This window comes from Chelmon rostratus, chromosome 20 (assembly GCF_017976325.1).
Source record: "Chelmon rostratus isolate fCheRos1 chromosome 20, fCheRos1.pri, whole genome shotgun sequence".
NCBI classification, from domain to species: domain Eukaryota; kingdom Metazoa; phylum Chordata; class Actinopteri; order Chaetodontiformes; family Chaetodontidae; genus Chelmon; species Chelmon rostratus.
In genome coordinates, this window is record NC_055677.1 from 2,897,991 (window position 1) to 2,921,581 (window position 23,591).

The window sequence follows — 23,591 nt, forward strand, 5'->3', positions numbered from 1 at the left end:
AAACAGCACATTGATTGAGCTGATGTGACTGAGGGGTCTTTTCAGGAGAAAACCATAAATTAAGCTTTTCTCCAAATTCTTTGGCGTAGTTGACTTAGTTGACTCAGACCACATGAAACCAAGATGTCAGGGTTTTTAAAAGACGTTTACTAGACATTCTTGGCTTTTCTTTCCCCGATTTCATCTGTTTTGGTTCCAGATCTCTCCATGTTTGATCTCACCTGATCATATACACCTGCACAGCCATCAAGCTTCGTTCTGCTGTGAGGTGTGTTCAGGAAAAGGTTTCTCAGGACAGACTTTGATCATTTGTGTGGCCAACGCAGTGATTGGATTGTAAACCGGGGTCAGATGTTTGAGGAGACTGTTGGATGGTGGGAGAAGCTGATGGTTTCCAGTCTTTATCAGACTGCATAATAAAAACATGGTGTTCTTGTTGCTGAACAGTGTTGCCACCACTGAAGGAGAAAGTACGCTGGAAAGAATTTTGAGGTTAGATGATGAGGTGTGATGAGGTCAGTAAGACAAAACATTTGTTCCCCAATTTTCCACATCGTCTCACGTTGTTGATCTTTAACTGTCAAAACAAGTTTTCTGACAGTGGTGAGAAAGCACCAGCCAAGCTACAAAGTTTGGACCTTAAGCTTTTTACATTAACTCGTTGACCCGCAGCCTCTGTTTCACTGTTATCATCTGCTCTGTTCTTTAAAAGCTGGAGGATCAGATGGACCAATCAGAAATGAGAGTTGACTGATGTACCAGAACATACCGACATGTAGATGATATAAATGTGTCCACTGATGGAGACTGATGCACATTTTACACTGTGACGTCACCTGTTTTAATATCTCTGAGTTTACAACCCGACTCTGAAGTCTGAACTCTGTGTGAAACATAACAATAGTGACATCATCCTTCTTCTTTTTCTTTTAATATTTTAAATTCATTTTCCCAATAAGTTTATATCGTCATCAATGGGGCAGCTATTCAGTAATGGTGCAACATCCCTCACCTTTCACTCTTTTTTCAGATTTATTCTTGCTGAAGTTTGATTTTCTGTTTGTAGTCGTGCTCTTTTACTCCTTCTTCTTCTTCTTCTTCTTCTGTTTATGACCAACCGGAAGTTAGAACACATAACTTCCTGTGTGCCGGAGGGTTTTTCCAAGGAAAAGGCCTTTTCTTCAGCAGCTTGGCTCTCTGTGGTGTTGTATCGCTTCTATCACTCAGTAATTTCAGACAACTTTAAATGGTAGAAGTTGTGAATTTTTATCCTACAGCTCTGATGTACTGTGTGTAGGTAGCACAGAATAAACCAACACCATAACGTCAAGAAATTAAAAGCATGAAAAAAGTTAATATTTCACTTTAAAGACCTGCATATCATTCAAATGTTGATTTTTAGCACTAAAAATCCCAAAAGCTTAATTTTCTCTTGCTGTTAACATCTTGCATAACCCCGTATCTCCACAAATATCTATTTTTTTTTGCACAATTTTGCCTCTTTAAAACAGTTTGAGTCCCTCTTAAACACTGAATTTGTTGCTGCTCTCCAGTGAAAAGTTGTGAAAGTTGTGTCTCAACAAATGTCAACTTTGGAAAAGTGGCTTTATTTTTAGACATTCAGGCATTTTAGAGCATAGTGAAAAATCAGAAAGGAGCACAATGAGAGCAGTGCTGTGCATCGAGGTGGGCTGAGCCTATAAATGGATCCTGGTCCTGCATCTGCAACATCTGGCCTCAATCAGGCTCCTACGCCCCGCCGTCCCCAGGGAGACGCTCTCCGCTTAGGTTACACTGTGCTCCGGCGCTGCGCCTGCAGGGCCTGCTGGGGGTAACGAGTCTGCAAACTGTGAGTGTGTGTGTGATAGAGAGCACACAGAATATGTGAGGGTCAGGATCGTCCATGAGAGCATCCTCGGTACAAGCCGGAGGGAGACGGGCGCCTTCGGCCTTTCACACACACAGATTCGTCACGTCGGAGGACTCGTCGTTGACCCTACAGGTCTGACCCCAACCGTTAAACAAGTCCCCGTAACGTGGACGGATTTCAGCCCCACGTTGTGATTAATAGAGGCTCAAACACACACTCGAGTGTATTCCTGAACGGCGGCCAAGTTTTGATACGAAGAGGAGAACTGACCGACTCCCCCGCAAAGTCCACTCCCTCCCTCCTCCCTCCCTCCCTCCCCTCAGTCGCCTCCTAAACTCTGTCTTCCACTCCCCTCGGCCTCGCTCTCTTTGTGTCTGTCTGCCTCTTTCTTTGTCTCCTCTTCATCTCGGACTCAGATTTGCTGCTAAAGCTTCACAGTCGATGCATTTCCGCCCACGTGTTCGCGCGTTTCCAAGCTGTCTCCCAACGAAAGCAACCGTAGTGTATTTTATTTTGAAAATCTTTTAATTGCTCGTTGCACCTGGTTGTGCAGTAGCAACACCTGAGTGGAGAATGAGCACCAGCGACTGCTTATCTCGATGAACCGACTCCCAGCCTTCACAGAACGCTGCTGGATGCAAACGCTCGTAAATTAGCGTCGTCTTCTGCCAGTTTTCTGAAGCTTCGGTTGAAACGTGCACTCCTTCTGGATGGAAACTTGGCCGTCGAGCGTGTAATAATTCAAAATGTAAGTCTTTTTTATGGTGTTTTTGCTGTGAGCACCTGGATCCCAGGTGTGTCGGGAGTCGGCGCGATCACACCGTGTCACCAGTGCTGGTGGAGGAGTGATACTGCGGTGAGCAGGCCTGACCTGAAGAAGATCACCTGTAGATTAGATGCTATCTGGACCTTGTCGAACATGCCTGATCTGACTGACATGGCTGCATTCACATACAAACACTGCACTCGAGGCGACGTCTTAATATTTTATTTACTTTCTGTTGTTTTTTTTTTCCGTTGCTGAGTTTATGAACATGTTTAATGGCATGTTGCGGTTGAGTCCTGGCGATCAGGCCTCCGACTGACTGCGCTTCACTCACAGAAACACTTCTTGCCAAAGCAGTGAAACTAATGAAGCAATAAAGTTCAAATGAAAGAACTTTGTCCTGGTTAAGGCCGATAAATGTGTGTATTAATCATGTCAGGGGGACAAAAACGTGTTTACACAGGCACGATACGGGCACCCGCACCCGCCTCCCCTGTGGGCCTGAAGATTTGACAAGAAGGGTCCTCACAAGGTAAATCATTCCATTCTTTAAAACTCGAACCGTCCACATAATTCTAGTGTTTGCAGAAATGGACGATTATTAACATGAACACAGACTCCATCTATTAAAACAATAAGTGAAAACTAACATGCTCACAATGGAGGTCTGCTAATACACACACACACACACACACACACTGTATTAATTTTGTCCCTCCCATTAGAAAGAACACAGCACCCAGAGCTGAACAATATCACTGATATCTGGCACAAGCACTCACACACACACACACACACACACACACACCTCAGGAAGGGAGAGGTGGGACAACCAAGGCGGCCAATGGGCAGGTCGGAAACCTGAGAGCTGACCAATGAGTGAACAGGAAACTTTTGGGGACTTTCCAAGGTCTCCAAACTTTTTTTTGTCTCCACTTGCTTATGTCAGAATTGTATTTTTTTATGTTGACGTGTGTGTGTGTGTGTGTGTGTGTGTGTGTGTGTGTGTTTGTGTGTGTGTGTGTGTGTGTGTGTGATGCTTGCGGCTGCTCACTCTGCTTCATTTCATTTCAGGAATCAAGAGTTCAGAGGGAAGCAGGCGATCGAGGAGAGAGAGAGACACCCCCCCCCCCCCCCACACACACACACAGACTGTTAGTAATATGTGGACTTTTGTTACTCGTGCTGTGAAGACATAAATCTGTTCACACGTAACAGAATTGAGGTGAAATAATATAAAACTCCTCTGAATATGAAATACAGTCATAAATTAGTTGTTTGCTCCACCAACCAATCAGGCTGCAGTTTACATCCTCCTCTGTCCAGACTCATAAAATATATGAAGCGAGGAATTTAATAAAAGTGTATTTGTTGGTGAAATGGAAGTTCTCACTATCTCAACATGTTTGTTTCCAGAGGGAAACATGCTGTCTTCACTTAGAGACTATTTGTCCAGGGGCATCCAGCTGACGGAGAGCTTCATCACACGGTGCAACGACAATCACCTGAGGATCAGTGTCAGCGCAGCCAATCAGCTTGTGAGGATTTAGGCTCAGGATGTTACTTTATTAAAGTTAGAGAAAGCTGATGATGACAGTTTCCTCGTAGCTACAGTGTACAGAGGAACCGCTTCCTGCGTTGGCACTGAATGTTGGCGCTCAGTGTAAACCACGAGGTGTGAAATCGTCCAACATGGACTTAATTTCCTGGGAAAGTTGGATAGTTTTCGTGGTTGGGGCTGCGGTTTTGAGCCCGGTCGGTGTCGCAGAGGGAAAGAAACGCCATCGGTCTCGTCACAGGTTCCCCTCACGCTGGATCTCTTGGGTTTGATATGGTTTCATGTTGATCCTGGATTGAGGGATGTGGTTGCACTGCAGGTTTTGGCTGTTTAACACAGCGTTGTGTTACCTTTCAGATCCCTTTAACGTCTTTTACAGGACGTCAGACTGTTTTGCCTCAATAAAAAAACGGTTGATGTGTCAGCTCAGCTTCAGCTTCAGCCTCCTGAACGTCTTCTGCTTTGGGATGAACTGGAGGACCACCTCTGAGCCAGACCGTGTCCCCCTCCGTCAGTGCTGGACATTTGATGCTCTTGTGTCTGAATGGGATCAGGTCTCTGCAGCTAAGGTTTTAAAACGTGGTGGAAAGCCTGGAACCAGGAGGGTGGAGGCTGTTGTGGCTGCAGACTAACGGCCACAGCTTTGCAATCAACAAACACGCGTGGATGTAATTTTATGGTGTCCGCATACTTTTGGCCATGTGTGTGGTGTTGTGTGCACGTCTTTGTGTGCAGCGTGCAGAACGTGTCTTTGTGCAGTTTGAGGCCCACACTGTGGTTTTCTCTCCCCTCCAATCTTTCTCTGTCCTCCCTCCCTCTCTCTCTCTTCCCCTTCTTGCAGTCTCACCCTCCCTCGCTCGCCCCCTCCACCTCTTTCCAAATTGCTTTGCACTCCCTTCTCTCCCTCTGCCTGTCAGGAAGAAGTGAACAATATGACCTTTAGCTGCAGCGATAACATTCTCCCTCATGAATTCCACGCCGCTCCGGCTTTCCTTTCACATTCTCGCTGGTTTGTTTTCGCTCCCGGCGCCTCTGTTTTTCTAAGAAATGATCATCTCGGCACCCGGTGATTAACGAGCAGCACGGGGGGAGGAAGCCGGGCCTCTGCGGGGTCACTCACACACACATACATGCATTAAATATATGTCCACGCTACAGCTGAGAAAGTCTCATCTCTGTTTCTGTCGTCTCGTGTGTCGCAGTCACAGCTGATGCTTTTTAACATCAGCGTGATCGGCGAAACACTGCATGAAGTTTCCCATCTGGGCTGAGTGAAATGTCCACAAAAGAGACTCAGAGGCAGGGAGGGATTAAGCTGAAAGGGGGCCCTGGGCCAAAATATGAGCTGTGAACCCCCGAACCCCCTCGCTGGACTGTATGTCCTGTCATTTTCAAACAGCCCTTGAGAACAGCGGACGCGGCTCGCCTCAGGCGACACCTTCGTCATGTTTGCTCTGGTGCTCCAGAGGCCAAACCTCCTGTGTGGAGCCTCCCCTGTGGACCTGAAGGTGTTTTAATTCAACTTTATTCATGAAGCTTTCGACTAAAAAAACCTTTTGATCGATGGCGAGGCTTCAAAATGAGTAAAAAAATAATGATTTATAATCAAAACAGCATTTTATGTCTGAAACTAACAAATATTTTCACTTTTTTTTTCTTTTTTGCAGTTTCTCGCCAACATGACGAGTTCAAATGTATCTGAGTACATCTACTCAAGTATTCTTCTTACAGTAAGTACAAATTTGAGGAGCTTCACTCGAGTCTTTTCTTCATGCTTCGCTGCGTCTCAGAGGGAAATGTTGTACTTTTACTTCACTACATTTGTCTGACAGCTTCAGTTACAAAAAACTGTGACGTTTTGTTCTAAACTGAAACAGCCAGCAGCTCACAGAGGTACGTTTAAATCAGTAAGATAAGGCTGCAGCAGTCGGTCGATCAGTTCTCCTTCGATCAGCTGATCATTCCAGGTCATCGTTATCCCAGCAGGGTTGAATCAGGAGCAGCTGGACACGTTTCACCTCTCCTCCGGGAGGCTTCTTCAGGAGATTCACAACCAGTCACACCTGGCCTCAGGTGACTCCAGCCACCACTAACGATCAAGCATTAACGACCAGGCGGATCAGTGACTGTGATAAGGACCACACAGGCTAAATACCTGAGAGTCCAGTCAGATCTAAGAAGCCTCCTGGAGGAGAAGCGAGTCCAATCGAGTCCAGCTGCCCGTCATTTAGCCCTCATTGGATCAATTACTCGACAAATCGTTTTCAGAGCTCATTACTTTGATGATGGGATTCTAGCTTTTGTGGTTTTGCAAGAAGTGTGTACTCGCTGTGTTTACAGATCGAAGGAAAGGACCGGCGGCGTCTCATTGGCAGAATTCTCAGTAGCATAAGAAGCCGCATGATTTCAGGCATTTAAAGGAGAGCTGAGGTCTGCAGGTGTTCAGTACAGGTACGATCGAACTCTGACGAGACCGAACAAAGCAGCAGCTGTTAGCGGTGAAGCTCCGTTCATGCGGCGTTGTCTTTGCTGTTTAAAGCCACAGAATCGTCAGAATGTGAGCCGTTAGCCTGCTAATGGATCCTCTGAACTGATCTGAACTGAACGAAATGAAGCGTCGGAGACTTGCTGCACAGAAATCCACCTGTGGTGTGAAGGGACGAACATGTTCACACCGCAGACGTGAAGAATCAGGATGTTTGTGTTTTCCCTGCAGGCTCGTTTCATAACGATGACCCCCGCAGAGATGACCCCCTCGTTCCAGTTTCCTGGTTCTGTGGTGTTTCTTGACTTCAACACTGTTTCCGGTCTACGTACACGTTAGTATCTGGTTTATAGCAGAGGTGGGACCAAGTCATTGTTCTGCGAGTCATCAGGTCTTTGCACTTAAATGCAAAATGTGCTCTTCACCACAGTTGTTTTGTCCTTCTCTTCTTTGTGGGACTCGACCTGCACGTCTTTCCACCCTGGAAATCATTTGTTGTCAGTTTTTGAACAGAACGAAATGATCCCTGGTGTCATTGTTTCCAGCTGCAGCTCAGTAACGTAACGTTCGCTCTTCGTCGTTCTCTCCTCTTCGTTTGGACGCCGTCTGGTCGGTTCAGACAAAGTGGATCTGGAGAGTGACGTGTCGACGCGCAGGGAGCGAACAAAGCGAACGTTAGCCGACTCGTAGCACTTTTTAAATGGCGTCCTTCAGTCTTTGGCCTTGAGGGGAGCTATCAGTCTCTAACAGAAGTCACAAGTCATTAACTCCAAGTCGGGTCTGAAGTCTTCAGATGTGTGACTCGAGTCTGACGAGTCCACGCCGCCGGTATGTAAAACACAATCTGTCAAAATACACTGTTTGCCATGAGCACCCAGAGGATTTTATACCGACAGTAAGTGATGCAGCATGTGTGCCGAAGGACATCAACCAAACTGGCTTCATGAGGAGGCAGCAAGACGTTTTCCCAACAATTTAACACTTACTCTTTGTTTTCTGGAGGTTTGTGTCGCTGTCTCACCACCATCACCAGCTTACTGTAATTTTTTACAGCTGTGAGCAGCATTTCCTGTTTGCACTGCATTGATGAGCAACAGCACACTCAGAAATCAAGCTTTTCTGGGTCGTTTTCCAGCGCGAACACTGACGTGTTTGAATCTTTGGTGCTTAGACGTCAATGTAACTGAGTACATTTACTCAAGTTGAGCTGAATCAATTAATCAAGTGACAGAAAATTAATTAGCAACTACTTTGATAATTGTTTTAATTCATTTTTTATGGTTCCAGCTTCTCAAATGGGAAGATTTGCTGCTTCTCCTTTTAATTATTTAAATTTTTTTCATTTATTATGACATCGTGAAGCTGTCAGAAAATAATTAATAATTAATCCAGAATGAAAATAATCAATAGCTGCAGAATGAGCTCAACCTACAAACACTTATTTTTGCTATTATTATTATTATTATTCTTTTGAAGTGGGTTTTATTATTCGTCTGATTGCATTAATGTTTTTCCTCTTTTTTATGTTCATTCTGTCTTTTTTACGTGAAGCAGGTGCAGCTGATCTCTTTGTTGTGAACACTTTGAACTCCATTTCTTGTATGAAAGGTGTTATACAAATAAACTTTATTATTATTATTACAACAGGAAAACTCTTACATGAATGCATGAGTCATAATAATGTGATGAGATCAGACAGAACAGTAGAACATTTTACTGCACTCAGGTCTTTTACTTCCAAGCTCTCGTCCGGCCTCGTTGTGACTGTCCCTCCATTAGAGCCACCTCCAATCATTTTGTTCGTACCGTCTTTAAAAAGAAGGGAACTTTTCTGTTCATGGCAGCGAATCTGTGGAATAGATCTCCCAGAAATCTTAAAATCCTAAGCAGCCCAAGAGTCAGTGAGATGACTGCACTGTATTATTGTTTTAATTGATGTCATCCTCAAAGGAACCACGATAGAATAAAAGCCTTATTTTCTCTTTCGTGCAAGCACTCAGTGCCCCGCCAGAGCTGCTGTTTGAGAGATTTAGTGATCTATTAAAGTCAACACAGTATCTTTACAGCAGCATATTAGCACTTGTGCTGAAGTAAAGCATCTTAATACTTCATCCATCACTGTCGAAGCGTATCCTCTGAACGTGCACAGTGGACTGCGGGATACTGAGGACAACAGACGTTAAACCAGATGCTTTGTGTAAATTCAGAGAAAAAAGAGATCTGCGTTTGTCAAGACTCTTTAGCATGTGACTTGTTGACCTCTCGTGGTTCATTTCATCTTGTTGAATCGTGGGCTTTGAAGGATCCACTCTCTGATCTGCGGGCGAAGTGCGTGCTGGCAGAGGATCCCTCCTCTGCTGTGACTCCAAGCGGGATTAAGTGGTAATGGAAAACAATGGCAGAGTGGATTCTTGTACAGAACTTGCACTCGGTCGTGCGGCCTCTTTGGCAGAAAGCTGCAGCGTTGCAGACTGACTGTTGCTTCACTGATCACCACCCACCCACACACACACACACACACACACACACACAGTCTTTGGGTAATCAGGTCCTGATGGGCAATCACACACTAATCAAGTGTGTTAGATGTGAGCAGGCGAACAGTGAGCGTGCCCTGTAGCTCTCCACATGCAGGTCTGGTGATGCAGGTTTGGCAGGCAAACACATGTAAACCTGTCTGTCAGGAGCTGCTGCTCACCTCTCTGATCACATGATCCGACGGGCATGTTGCATTCTGTCACGCAAGCACCTGATGGATTCGGTGTCTGTTTTCCGGCAGGCTTCGACTTGAAGAGCGAGTGTTTGTGCGAGGAAGAGGAAAGAAGCGAAGCACGCAGAAAGACAGAGGCAGAGGTGGGCTCTTTGAAATCCAGTGAGGGGTGAGGAAACCGAGCTGGAAGTGAAACCAGTGCTTCACCAGGATGACAGATGGAGAAGGTTTGGCTCAGATCTGCAGCTCCGGCCCTGTTTTTATTACTCTGCGATAACGCAGGACGTCAGACCTCAGCCGTAAATCAAAAGCAACGCCTGAATCCAGGGATTCAAAAAAGGACCCAAATGTAAATCCATCACCGAAAAAACCATTAAGTTTCATGATGTTCATAAATCTGACATAAAAACCAAGAACAAAAGGAATAAATGATTCGTGATTCATGTGATAAATGATATCTACACTTATTTACAACAGCTGATTTAGTGATAGGAGGCGGGAGTCCAGGAGGAGGATTTAGCGCCATCTCCTGCGTCAGACTTTAATTGTGACGTTACCACACTGAGACATAAACAGTGTGTCATCTCTGCTGCTGCTCTGCCTCGTCTGGAGTTTACATTCAAAGGGATCACCGTGTCCTTTAACACCAATATTAGTAAAATAGTCAGCTATAATAATCAAATAACTAAAGATTGTTTTGTTAATGAAACACTATTTATCCATGATAACTAATAATTACAAATTGTGACAGAATAAACTATAATTTAATTAACAGTTTTTGAATAGAATTACTGTATTCATAATATTTGTAATAAGTCAAATTAATTTTGAACTACATCTGGATAATCAATAACTATAGTTTTAAAGGGATTCCTGCATTTATAATAGTGGTAATAATAACCAGCATTAATGAATCAATGACTAAACTTTGATTTAGTGATCAATAAAAGTACTATATATTTTATAGCCATGGCAGCTAATAATCACAATTAATAAGATCAGATAAGATTTACTTAATTTATCCCCAGCTGGGGAAATTCGGGTGTTACACGCAGCAGGTAATGGCAGTTGGAAAAAAATAGCAACAGAAATACAAAATACAGAATACAAAATAAAAGCTGACTATATATAAGTATATTTTATACAAAGGGCTATGTCAGAGAAAAAAAATATAAAAAATATATATTGCTGCAAAGAACTGTAAGAAAATTACCATAAAAATATAATTATATAGACTATTCTCAGATTATACACAAATTGCACATGGTGAATAAAGTGAATACTGCATTAATGATATTGCACAGAAATAAATATGTATATGTCACAGTAGAATACTACTATGTACTGATATGTAGAGTACTCAGTGAGAGTGCAAAGAGCAGTATTATGAGATAATAGGTGTATGATAAATCACACATCACTGCAAAGAACAGTCTGAATATGAAAAGCAGTGCTCAGTTAGGCAACACTGGAAACTGAGTAAACCAGCAACTGCACTATATTTCCATGTTTATAATTATTGTAAATAATAATAGACTATATTTTAATACCTTATGATTATGACAAATAACTGAACATAAGTGAGTTTTTAAAGTAAACACTGTTTTTATGCCTATTATTATTAATATATACAGCAGAGGCTATTAATAACACAATAAACCATCATTTAAAAATGGGTAACTATGTTTTTAAAGGGATTAATTCATTTCTAACACCTGTAATAACTAATGACTTTAAGTAACGACTAATACTTCAGTTTTTCACATAATACACTCACACACTGTTAATTAGGGATATTAATTTCAGTTTATTTCCTTAAAACGTGTGAATGTGAGTTTGCACAGAACAAGAAACAAAATGTGTCATTATAATCTTCCATAAATAAATAGTGCACAGATACAGCAGGTGACCCTCTGAGGGCTTTACAGTTTGAATTCGCCCCTTAAACCCCGTCACAGTTCTCACTGTGTCGAATACAGCACGGAGGAATTCAGCCGCTGTGACGGCGATGCAGCTGCGCCTCAAATCACCAAACAAGCACATCTGGTGCCGGTTTGGAGCTCAGCTGGCGAAGTGGACGAACTCTCCTTTAGGTTGACGGTTAGATGAAAACACCAACAGGAAGTTCACTGCTGCTCTCAAAACAACATAAAGAGGACGAGCGGGGGGGTGAAAGTTCACGCTCACTGAGCAATAACCTACTTTAGGATGAGTGAAGCCCATGTTTTTAGATTTTACATGCGATATGTCTGAAGATCACTTGTGTCTGTTTCTCATGTGATCAGAGCTGCAGCTGACGATGGTTCTGCTTTAAAACTTTTAGCTTTAATGGAGGAGAGTTCAGAACCCCCCCCTCAAATTTAAACATCCACAACTTCATTTCAACTGAGCAAACTCATCTGCTGATGAAGACCATGCGGTGGTGGCGAGAATATTTTCCTTACTGAATGATCTGCTGATTATTTTCTCAGTTAATCAATCATTCATGCGGTCCATAAACGGCCAGGAGACGTCGTGAGGGGTCCAAAACTCAAAGACACCCAGCTCACAGTGATTTCACAGAAGAAACAGAGAAAAGCAGAAAAACGTTGCTCATTAATTTTCAGTCAGTTAATTAACTAATCATTTCAGCTCTTCAGATTGACATGTTTCCGTTTGCAGAAGATAAATCATTGATATAAGAGTTTCAGTGTCTTCCTGACTCATTTGGACAGATGGATTCAGCACTAAACAGCAGATTTTTGTTGAGTTTAATTGAGCTCGTTGTGACTAAATCAACAGTCTTCGAGCTCCAGTCTCACATCTAATCCTGAACGCTCTTATAAAAGCAGAGGACGTCCGGTGAGGCCACCAGAGAGCGCCCTCTACAGGTGCTGCTGCACGTCAGCACTGAAGCGTGCACTGAAAAACAAAAAAACAAAAGCCCACATGATAATGAAAACATTATTAAAGGAATCACATGAAGACATCAAGACAAACTGTGATCTGCTCTCTTCAAACCACTCGAGCTGTCACCGATGAAACAGATCGTTTATGGATGAATTAGCTGCGGGGGGACATGTGGGCCCAGTTTTGTGAATTTGCTTGGCTGAAACAACCCATTGCAAAATCCTACTAATATTAAAACCTTATTTATAGGATATAAAACTGTCTGATGTGTAATTCCACATGAAGCCTTACAATTACAGCACTAAGAAACATTCAGAAGTCTTTCCCTGGAGTCCACATCACCCGATCTAATCTTAAAATTTCCTATTTACAAACATCAAACATCATCGCTTGTTCCTGAAAGCGTTCAGAGAGTCAGGTTAGGAGAGAAATCACAGCCTTTCGCTCTCGGCTCGAGAGCCGAACCGAGTCTGTCTGCCGCGCGGCTCATTATTTCAGCTTCGGGCCGGCGGCGGTGGGGGGAGGGAAACACGATAGTCCATTTGGGATCTCATCTCTCACGCCGATACAGTAACTCTGGCATGAATTTCACAGCTATCTTAATCATGGTCATCGCTGCAGCGGCCCTGCAGTACAGTGTCATCACAGAGTGGAGTTACAGAGTGTGAGGATACTGTCAAACATACATTATTGCACAATCCAGTGAGTGTACACAGATGTGAACTCTGGCATACTTTTAACACACACACACACACACACACACACACACACACACACACTGCAACCACGCCTGGCCTGTTTTGTGTGTTTTTTGCACACAGTTTCAGTGTCTCATTGCATCATAAAAGAATAAAAGCTGAAGATAACTTAAAGAGTGACTTTGACCCCTCAGACTGGTCCGATCAGGACCGTTCAGGATCACATTCAGGGCTCACAGCTTCAGTTTTTACAGGAACATTCTGGAGCTTCTCTCTGTTGCTTTAACAGATTTTTAATGGGGATTTATTTCCCCAAAAGTTGTGCTTCCTGTTTCAGATTACAGTCAACTAGGACGACTCAGAGAGGCGCTGAGGATGCGTGGCTTTCACGGCCCAATCACAGCCCAGTGTTTTACCTGTTAATGGCCACTGAGAATTCTCCTATCAGTTAATTCAGACACCTCTGATGTGTTTGAGTCATCATTTAAAAAAAAAACAGCTCCAGCATATTTTAAGACTTCCTATAATTAGCTTCTGTCATTGAAATTGTGGGTCTTGGAGGGCATCCTGCGTGCTTCTGTTAGTTTAACGTGTTGCCCGTAGAGATAAAGGTACAAAGTCAAAGACATACTGAACATTCAGCTCGTCGGCCCTGACATAAACTCGTGGACTCAGTCAGTTTATGGCGTTTGACATACATGTGAAAGCGTCTTTGGTTGCATTTGATTGAAAGCATTTTGGTTTCAGGGTTCGGTGAAGCTGCGTTGAGGTCCATCAGACTCTCCAGCTGCAGACGTTTTCAGCTGCGTTGACAGACTTTTCAAAGGCAGAATGAGTCGGAAGAAAATGTATAAAATAATCCCTCTCACTCATTATGGCCCACTAAGTGTGTGGTGGTCTTTGTCTCTGCATGTGTTTTGGAATATTTTGGGGATTTTTCTGAGCGGCAGCTACAGCGACCAGGTGCCACATCCAAGACAGAGTCCACACGTACACAGGTATTTCCTGGCCAATCAGAAGCCTGAAAAAAGCTGTAGGCTTCCTGCAGCTGGAGACCCAGAGCTTCTGAATGTCCTCACCCTGGAAGGAGTTTTCAAAAAGCTCAGTTTTCCCGGATCTAAAACTTTTTAAAATACTCGAGTTCATGTGGACTCGACCAAGAGGAGCCGTGAGACAAACGACTCATTGCACTCACACAAATTCAACATATTCTGCAGATGCTCAGGAAGTGTCGCCGCTGACGGACGCAGCAGATCAAACCTGCGACCTTTTGGGTTACAGGTTTTTTAACCACTTGTCCATTTTACATGATTTTACAGTGATGATGACCAAAGACGTGTCCTCTCTGCAGGTCTAACAAGGAGCTCTCAAGTACCGGACTCTCTGCTCCAGGACGTCTTTGGTGCCACAAACCTGCTTCAAAAGGATCTGGAGCGCTTTGATTGACTACAGATTCTGGTCCAGCCAGTGGATGTAGTTGTTCATGCTCCTCTGTCCAACACTCGACCTAATTGGCAGGAAGGCAAACACCATGCAGCCGTGAAAGCCGTCCTCGTAGTGGTCACTTGTCACCGTGATGCCGGCGTCCCGCAGGCGCCTGACGTACATCAACCCGTCGTCCCTCAGCACATCAAACTCACAGGTCATCACGTACGCTTTAGGCGTCCTACCCAGAACCCCCTGCTCCGCCAGCAGCGGTGCCGCCCTCACGTCCATCAGCTCCGGTACCTCGCCCATCACCCCCAGCGATCCCGTTTCTTTGACGACCGGCCGGAAGTGCTTCCTGCGCTCGGCCGGGAGCAAAGCGGTCCAGTCCAGCTTGGACCGGGTGCCGGCGCTGATGGCCGGCTGGTCCAGGGAGCTGTGGTTGTTGGCGAGCAGGAGGGGCTCCAGGGAGGAGTCGGCGCCCAGGTACTGCAGCCAGAACCGAGCCATGACGGGCCTGTAGAGGATGGGCACGGCCTGGTTCTGCTGGTAGGATGGCGTGTAGAAGTCGAGCGCCTGCAGCACGGGGTAGATCAACGCCTGGAGCTTGAACCTCGCCGTCAGACTGAGATCTGAGCTGAGCTCCTGCGCCACAGCGGCAGCCAGGTTTCCTCCTGCGCTATCTCCGGACACACACACCCTCTCTGGATCGATGCTGTAACGCTGTAAAACCTGAGGGGACAGGAAAGCCCGCGACGCCGCCAACGCATCATGGTACTGATCTGGGAAAACCGCCTCCGGAGCGAGACGGTAACTGAAGCAAGAGAACATGAAGAACAGGAAGATGAATTATTGTATTACACGAGTGGTGACAGCGTTGGTGGTTGATCTACCTGTTGAAGTGACTCAGGACTATTAATACGAGATGTGTTCAGTTTTTGCTTTTGCTTTAGAGGAAGTCGTTGGTTTAAATGGATTTTCTTCCAGATTTGTCCTCCAGCATCAAATCTAAATTCTGGTGTGAGTAGATACTTTTACATTCTTGCAGCAAGTGCAGCTCAGATTATTCTTTATATAAAAAATGTGAAAAAAATGGACACAAAGAAAATAAACTTGACCTCATCAAAGACCTCATTAAAATAATTCATAAAATGTAATCTTTTATTTTGAAATTCAGATTTCAACGATTCTTATCACTGTTTTTTAAAGGAGCTTTCAGCCACATCTCCTGGCCTTCATCAGCTAAGTCATCTCCATGACAACGGAACAAACTCCATCCATTTGTCAGGTTATAATGAATTTTAAAAACTTTACTTTATTTCCTGGCATCAGTCTTAGGGATTAATCATCCATTCCATCATCTCTTTCTTCTGAACGGATTCATTTGCTGTGATGTGTTTCAGAACTTACTCGACAGACATGACGACAGAGTCCAGGTCTTCCGCCATTTTCCGACAAAGAAGGTCGTACGATCGCATCCCTGTGACGCGGGAAGCCTCAGTGAGTGATCATGACGTCGTGTAAATAATGGAGGTATCGTATATCGTATTTCAGGCGATGAACGTTAAAACACAATGACCTAAACTGCAGGTGAGAATAACATTTGACAGCAATTGTGGAAAAAATCTGGAGAGTTTTGAAATCAACACTCACGTCCGCTGCCGAGGGCCCAACCACCACCGTGGAAATATATGACCCCCCTTTTCAGCTGCTTGCCCCCCTTTGGCTGGAAGACCCGGGCGGGCACGCCGCCCAGCCTGGAGTCAGTCACGTGCACGGCGGGGCAGGAGCGAGCCTCGATCACCTCCAACCACGACACCACCTGGTCCAACAGGTGCACCCGGTGACACAAGCCCAGCGCGTGAGCCACGTCACTCTGCAGACACATGCACACACCCCAAGTTATTACACGCTAAGAGGGAGTTTCTATCTACAGCTTTGACTCCTGCAGCATCAAAATACACCAAAAGTACCAGAACAAAAGCACTCATGATGCAAAGTGGAACATTTCATAATAACATACATTACTGGATTATAAATAGTGATGCATTCATCACTTTAGCTGGTAGATGCTTATTATTCTGATCCTCAGGGATCAATAAGTGCTGTATCTCAATCTGTAATATTACATTATCATGTATTTGTTGTTGTATTTTGTATTAATAATTAATGCAGCACAGCAGAAAGTACAATTTCCCCTGAGGTGAAGTGGAGTAGAAGTATACAGCAGCAGAAACAGGAAATGCAGAAAAGTAGAGTACAAGTATTCCAAAACTGTACTGAAGTAGATGTACTTAGTTACTTTCCACCAGTGGTTTCGCCTGTGACTGTTTGTGACGGTGATCTGTCTGTGGAGTCTCTCCGTGCCATTACTGTTGGTTGAAATAAGGTGGAGATGAACTCCACCCAGCAGCCACCCCTCTGCAGGGAGACGATGAGCAGGGCGTGAAAACCCGTCCCGCTCACTGAGTGTGTGTGTGTGTGTGTGTGTGTGTGTGTGTGTGTGTGTGTGTTTGTGTAAAAACTGGTTTCGCTGCCTCCAGGTGCAGGGTCAAAGGTCCTGCCCTATCAATACCAAGTATCTCCAAAAGTAATTTAGAGGGTTTATTTAGTTTATTAAGGAGTCCGGGACTTTTCTCAACTCATGCATCAAGATTTAATCCAACAATTTAATGAAAAGAATCAAAGATTTTGTAGATAGACATATTTCACTGAGCATTGTTATTATAATTATTATGTTATTCTCTCATTCCCAGTCCAGCTGTGCTCCATTCTTATCTATGGTAGTACAGTGTAGTAAATAATACTCTATTCAATTTAGTTCTGCTAATATTCTGATCTGTTTCCCCTCCTCCTCTACTATAGTGTGGTCCAGCATATATTATTCTACTCTATTCTGATTCTATTCTAACTGAATCTGTTTTTGAGTTTTACTCTAATTTCTAATTCTGTTATATGCTGTGAATTTAATGATTTTCAAAGCTGTAAAATCAAATTCTGTCCTGTGACATATCCTCAAGTATAGATAGACCACGTGATGCTATTCTACAGGTAAATGCCCTGATGATATTTCGGTTATGTGTTACTTCATGTCACCTGTCTTAAGCCGTTGTTTGTGCGTTGTCATATTTTGTCACCTCTGTTAAAGCATGAGCGTTTATTCCACTCGGACTCTCTCCACCTGGAAAACTCTGAATCCTCCGTGTTTCTCGTGTTTTCTCTCATTTTCTGACCCTGTCGGCTCCCTGTCCTCCCTCACATCAACCTGTCCTGCTCTGCCCTCCTGTCGGCGCATCCCTCGGCTCTCACCGCCTGCATGAAGCTCCGGAACAGCGCGTCCAGCAGCATCAGCTTCCACGGCTCGCTCACGCCGCTCGGCAGCGGCAGGTAGACGTAGTAGGCGGCCGCCGACAGCAGCACGGCTCCGGCCAAACGGAGCCTCATCGCGGCGGACTTTACCTGCCGAAAACCTACCGTTCATATGGGATCAGTGATCGACGAAACACGGAGGAATGACCCTGATTTCAAAATACTAACCGGGTTTCAGCTTTTCAGTCCTTCTCGCAGCGGCGATGGCGAACAAAACGCCATCGTGGTCTTATTTTGAAATTTCGTTCCAGGAAGTAGCGTTTGGATTGCGTAACGTGGTTGCTGACGGGAAATGTAGTTCTTAAAACCTCTAAGAAAAGCTGGTTCACATGATGAAATAATATAAAACGGTTTTATTCAGGAAGATAATTTAAAAAGAGAGAATATATTTTGTTATATATCATATGACCTTATTTACTATAGTCATATTCCACATCTTTGGTATATTACTGTACTATATAATATTACAGTTACACAATATTACCATGTTTGTATAAGTGTCAGTATTTAATCATATGATATATTTGTCTGGTGTACACTTTTTACATGAACTAGACTTGCTGACTTTGCTGCAACTAATGAGACTGCTGTCACTCTTCACTTTTAATTGTTTTTAAATAGTTTCTATTTTTTTTTTTTTTTTACATCTGTTCCTATTGTTGTTGTATATACTGTATCTCTAATTCTTTATTTTGCTTTCTCTATTTCTCTCCAGGTGCTGCTGCAACACATGATTTTCCACTCTGGGGATCAATAAACGCTTGTCTTGTCTTATCTTAATATTAAATACATACAACATTTTACATAAAAAACTTGCCTTCATAAAATTAGAATTGGTAATCAGCATGTCCTCCTTCCTCCATTCGTTAAATGGCCACCAGATGCAACTATTCAATTTAAAGCCAGACAACAAATCTGTGATTTATTTAGCGTGTGTGTGTCTGTTTGCACCCCCCCATTGTCTGAAGTGTTCTGAAGAGCAAATCTCTCCATTGTGGGATTACTAAAGTCTTATCTATCTATCTATCTTCTGAAGCAGAAAGTTCAGTCTCACTCATGCACACTTGGTGAAGTTAACTGATCTGAGTTCTGCCCTCTTCTGGATTTTTACTGAACCAAGTATTTTAAATTATGGTAAAAATCATTAACTCAAAATCCATCAAGTTCTGTCAAGTGGCTGAAATAACACAACATGATGAACCTGAACAGATACTTGCACTCTATCTGACTTTTACAAAATATCTGCTTAGCTGGGCTGTTGGTCTTTGAAGAGGACACACTGAATAATTCAGAGCGAACTATTGCTTGTCAGTAGCTGCTCAAGTTCAAAGAATAAAATGCAAAAGTCTCTCAAAGCCTCTAAACCAGCGTTTTCTAGTTCCTTTACTGCAGTGGACCTCTCCCTCTGATAATTAGCCACACCTGCCTTCAACTACTCGTACCTGTGTGCAGTTAATCACCAAATTAAGAGGGGATGGCTTATAAAGAGCTCCAGTGTGATCTCAGTGACTTACTGTTCTCAGACTAGCTCAGTTGTGTGGTTTGGTAGGTGCTGACAGACTTGAGTTTGCTGCTTTATTGGCCTGCAACTGTGGCTGAAGCCATGGGGTTTCTCTTAAGGTAAGTTTTTAATGAGTTTGTGTTTGTTGAACTTCTGAAAGCATGTAGTAACTTTGATGTCTTGTCTAGATGGTTGCTGTTGTCCTTGCTAGTTCTTGGAAGACATCAAGCAAATGGTAAGTCCAGTCAACTTGTGAAACTACTTAATGGGTTATATGCATGGACTAAAATGGTTGCTCAACAGCTTCCAGTATTGGATCTGCTAAGAACTACGGAGATACTGATGTGCCAGTTGCAGGCTTTCAACCAGATTCAAGTAGCTCTAACGCTGGAGATGAATCTCTATGGAGTGCTGAACCACTTGGTGGTGGTGATTCAAACCCAAATGCAAATCAGGCAAGTAGCTTCAACCCACTGATGTCTAGTTGCCAGCCTGAGGCTGAATCATGGAAACAAAACTATGAATTTGTGCCAGAATTTCAGTATTTGTCACCTTCAACCCTTACAGGTAGTTTCTGGTCATCAGCCCCAGCAGCCTCGAATGTTTAGCAACCAGGTGCCTCAGCAGCCTAGCCACACTCCCAACCAACTGCCCCAGCAGCCTAGCCACACTCCCAGCCACGTGCCCCACCAGCCTAGCCACACTCCCATCCAAGGGCTCCAGGTGCCCCAGCAGCCTAGCCACACTCCCAGCCAACGGCCCCAGCAGCCTAGCCACACCCCCAGCCAGCAGCCCCAGCAGCCCGGCTACCCATCCAGCCAACAGCCGCAGGTGCCCCAGCAGCCTAGCTACCCATCCAGCCAACAGCCACAGGTTCCCCAGCAGCCTAGCTACCCATCCAAGCAACAGCCGCAGGTGCCCCAGCAGCCTAGCTACCCATCCAAGCAACAGCCACAGGTGCCCCAGCAGCCTAGCTACCCATCCAGCCAACAGCCACAGGTTCCCCAGCAGCCTAGCTACCCATCCAAGCAACAGCCACAGGTGCCCCAGCAGCCTAGCTACCCATCCAAGCAACAGCTGCAGGTGCCCCAGCAGCCCAGGTACCAGCCCCAGCAGCCCAGCTACCCATCCAAGCAGGTGCCCCAGCAGCCCAGCTACCCATCCATGCAACTGCCACAGGTGCCCCAGCAGCCCAGCTACCCATCCAAGCAGCAGCCCCAGCAGCCTAGCTACCCATCCAGCCAACAGCCGCAGGTACCCCAGCAGCCTAGCTACCCATCCAAGCAACAGCCGCAGGTGCCCCAGCAGCCTAGCTACCCATCCAGCCAACAGCCGCAGGTGCCCCAGCAGCCTAGCTACCCATCCAGCCAACAGCCGCAGGTGCCCCAGCAGCCTGGCTACCCATCCAAGCAACAGCCGCAGGTGCCCCAGCAGCCTGGCTACCCATCCAAGCAACAGCCGCAGGTGCCCCAGCAGCCTGGCTACCCATCCAAGCAACAGCCGCAGGTGCCCCAGCAGCCTGGCTACCCATCCAAGCAACAGCCGCAGGTGCCCCAGCAGCCTGGCTACCCATCCAAGCAACAGCCGCAGGTGCCCCAGCAGCCTGGCTACCCATCCAAGCAACAGCCGCAGGTGCCCCAGCAGCCTGGCTACCCATCCAAGCAACAGCCGCAGGTGCCCCAGCAGCCCAGGTTCCAGCCCCAGCAGCCTAGCTACCCATCCAAGCAACAGCCGCAGGTGCCCCAGCAGCCCAGGTTCCAGCCCCAGCAGCCTAGCTACCCATCCAAGCAACAGCCGCAGGTGCCCCAGCAGCCCAGGTTCCAGCCCCAGCAGCCTAGCTACCCATCCAAGCAGGTGCCCCAGCAGCCCCGCTATCCATCCAAGCAACTGCAGCAGGTGCCCCAGCAGCCCAGGTACCTGCCCCAGCAGCCTAGCTACCCATCCAAGCAGGTGCCCCAGCAGCCTAGCTACCCATCCAAGCAGGTGCCCCAGCAGCCCCGCTACCCATCCAAGCAACTGCAGCAGGTGCCCCAGCAGCCCAGGTACCTGCCCCAGCAGCCTAGCTACCCATCCAAGCAATTGCTGCAGGTGCCCCAGCAGCCCCGCTATCTATCCAAGCAACTGCCACAGGTGCCCCAGCAGCCCAGGTACCAGCCCCAGCAGCCTAGCTACCCATCCAAGCAGGTGCCCCAGCAGCCTAGGTATGTGCCCCAGCAGCCCAGCTACCCATCCAAGCAACGGCCGCAGGTGCCCCAGCAGCCCAACTACCCATCCAAGCAACGGCCGCAGGTGCCCCAGCAGCCCAGGTACCAGCCCCAGCAGCCTAGCTACCCATCCAAGCAGGTGCCCCAGCAGCCCAGGTACCAGCCCCAGCAGCCTAGCTACCCATCCAAGCAGGTGCCCCAGCAGCCCCGCTATCTATCCAAGCAACTGCCACAGGTGCCCCAGCAGCCCAACTACCCATCCAAGCAACGGCCGCAGGTGCCCCAGCAGCCCAGGTACCAGCCCCAGCAGCCTAGCTACCCATCCAAGCAGGTGCCCCAGCAGCCCCGCTATCTATCCAAGCAACTGCCACAGGTGCCCCAGCAGCCTAGCTACCCATCCAAGCAATTGCTGCAGGTGCCCCAGCAGCCCCGCTATCTATCCAAGCAACTGCCACAGGTGCCCCAGCAGCCCAGGTACCCATCCAAGCAACTGCCACAGGTGCCCCGACAGCCTAGCTACCCATCCAAGCAGGTGCCCCAGCGGCCTAGCTACCCATCCAAGCAACTGCCGCAGGTGCCCCGACAGCTTAGCTACCCATCCAAGCAACTGCCACAGGTGCCCCAGCAGCCCAGCTACCCATCCAAGCAACTGCCACAGGTGCCCCAGCAGCCCAGGTACCAGCCCCAGCAGCCCAGCTACCAGCAGCCCAGCTACCCATCCAAGCAGGTCCCCCAGCAGCCTGGCTACGCACCCAAGCAACGGCCCCAGGTCCCCCAGCAGCCTGGCTACGCACCCAAGCAACGGCCCCAGGTCCCCCAGCAGCCTGGCTACGCACCCAAGCAACGGCCCCAGGTCCCCCAGCAGCCCAGGTACCTGCCCCAGCAACCACAGGTTCCCCAGCAGTCTCGCTATCAGCAGCCCGGCTACCAGCCCCAGTGGTTTCAAGTGTCTGAGCGGCCACGTGACCATTCAACATCTGCCCAAAGTGCTGGTACCCAGACCCCTTCAAATGGGTAAGCAGTTGATCATTTGTACATTGACAGAATCTGAATAATTTAGCCAACTTGGAATCTTCTTCCAGGGACGGCAGTACTGCAGTTTACAGACATGGCTATGGACTCCAGTCAAATCCAGAGGCACAGTGGGCAGGGTATGTATTTAAACTCAGTTAACAATTGCTTTAAGTTCAGACTCTATCTCACCCTAAATCTGTTTTTGTTTCAGGTACAGTCATGATTCTTCAAAGACTGCTTTCAACTGAGCAATTGTATTGACTTGGCAAATCAATAAACTAACCTTGTATTCTGATGTCTTGACATGTCTGTGTTAGAAACCACCCAGTGGCTTTTTAAAATAAGTTCATATTAGGCAGCACATTTAATCACTGCAACTGAGGTTATCTATTCTGACTCATTTAATTAAAAAAAAATGCCAGAAACCATAACAATGCTCAGATGCAATAGGTTAGATGTTATTTAACAGTGGGCACATTGTAGACTTCAGTGAAGGTTTTCAAAATTATCTACCTAAGCTGACCCATCAGGTTTGGGCACATGCAGGGACAGATCAGAAGTCTGAGTCTGACTTGAGGTTGCAAGCATGATTCTTTCAGCTAAAGTGAGCTGTGACTTATAGAAGCTTAACACTTGTATGAAAACGTATTTATTTGTAGAGACAAATATAGGATAGTCAACTATGGCACCCCCTGCTGAGCAGTTTAGTCAGTGATCTGTTGTGCCGTAAACATAACAGGCTTCGTCTTAAATTCCATTTGTTAAACGTTCAGCATAGAAAGTAGATAGGCCAGATGTCTTCCAGAACAGCAGTTTGTGCTTTAACATTTAAATCTTTGGGACACTTTTCACATTGAGAAGGTTGAAGCTGGTGAAATGGTTGTGCTCGACATTATTTTCCCCGTGCCTTGCATTGCACGAACAAATTCTACATCCTCTCCGCTAGATGGAGTAGTGCTATAGAACGTCAGCAATATACAGCAGCTGAAGAAGACTGGGGAAAAATTGGCACATTGTTGCTCCAATTGGATTACACGTAGTCGACGTCTTCACCAATCAGAATTTAAGTTAGGTCTTCTGGGCGAGACCAGAAGTGGCCGTT

The 23,591-nt window shown here is 46.0% G+C and overlaps 2 protein-coding genes across 2 annotated transcripts; one reads left to right on the top strand and one right to left on the bottom strand.

Moving 5' to 3' along the window:
- Positions 1 to 11,185: 11,185 nt before the first annotated feature.
- LOC121623829 (neutral cholesterol ester hydrolase 1-like) lies at positions 11,186 to 17,877 on the bottom strand. The gene is made up of 4 exons (XM_041961305.1): positions 17,711 to 17,877; positions 16,055 to 16,277; positions 15,812 to 15,881; positions 11,186 to 15,215 (listed from the first exon to the last, which is right to left on the bottom strand). The coding sequence occupies exons 1-4, from the start codon at positions 17,843 to 17,845 to the stop codon at positions 14,423 to 14,425; spliced, it is 1,221 nt and encodes a 406-aa protein (XP_041817239.1). The 5' UTR covers positions 17,846 to 17,877; the 3' UTR covers positions 11,186 to 14,422.
- Positions 17,878 to 19,559: 1,682 nt separating this feature from the next.
- LOC121624264 (adhesive plaque matrix protein-like) lies at positions 19,560 to 22,771 on the top strand. Its single transcript, XM_041961917.1, has 5 exons — positions 19,560 to 19,730; positions 19,839 to 21,418; positions 21,950 to 22,489; positions 22,558 to 22,626; positions 22,701 to 22,771. Exons 1-5 carry the CDS (start codon positions 19,560 to 19,562, stop codon positions 22,735 to 22,737), a joined length of 2,397 nt encoding a protein of 798 aa, XP_041817851.1. The 3' UTR covers positions 22,738 to 22,771.
- The last annotated feature ends 820 nt before the right edge of the window (positions 22,772 to 23,591 follow it).

Bases quoted from the DNA above. Each gene is read 5' to 3' on its own strand.
- LOC121623829 (XM_041961305.1), bottom strand. From the start codon at position 17,845: ATGAGGCTCCGTTTGGCCGGAGCCGTGCTGCTGTCGGCGGCCGCCTAC. The intron at 15,882-16,054 runs GTGAGTGTTGAT...CCCGCGTCACAG, and splicing joins TTGGGCCCTCGGCAGCGGAC to GGATGCGATCGTACGACCTT. The intron at 15,216-15,811 runs GTAAGTTCTGAA...CTCTTGCTTCAG, and splicing joins TCTGTCGTCATGTCTGTCGA to TTACCGTCTCGCTCCGGAGG.
- LOC121624264 (XM_041961917.1), top strand. From the start codon at position 19,560: ATGGTTGCTCAACAGCTTCCAGTATTGGATCTGCTAAGAACTACGGAG. The intron at 21,419-21,949 runs GTACCAGCCCCA...CCAGCAGCCCAG, and splicing joins CAGGTGCCCCAGCAGCCCAG to GTACCCATCCAAGCAACTGC. The intron at 22,490-22,557 runs GTAAGCAGTTGA...ATCTTCTTCCAG, and splicing joins ACCCAGACCCCTTCAAATGG to GGACGGCAGTACTGCAGTTT.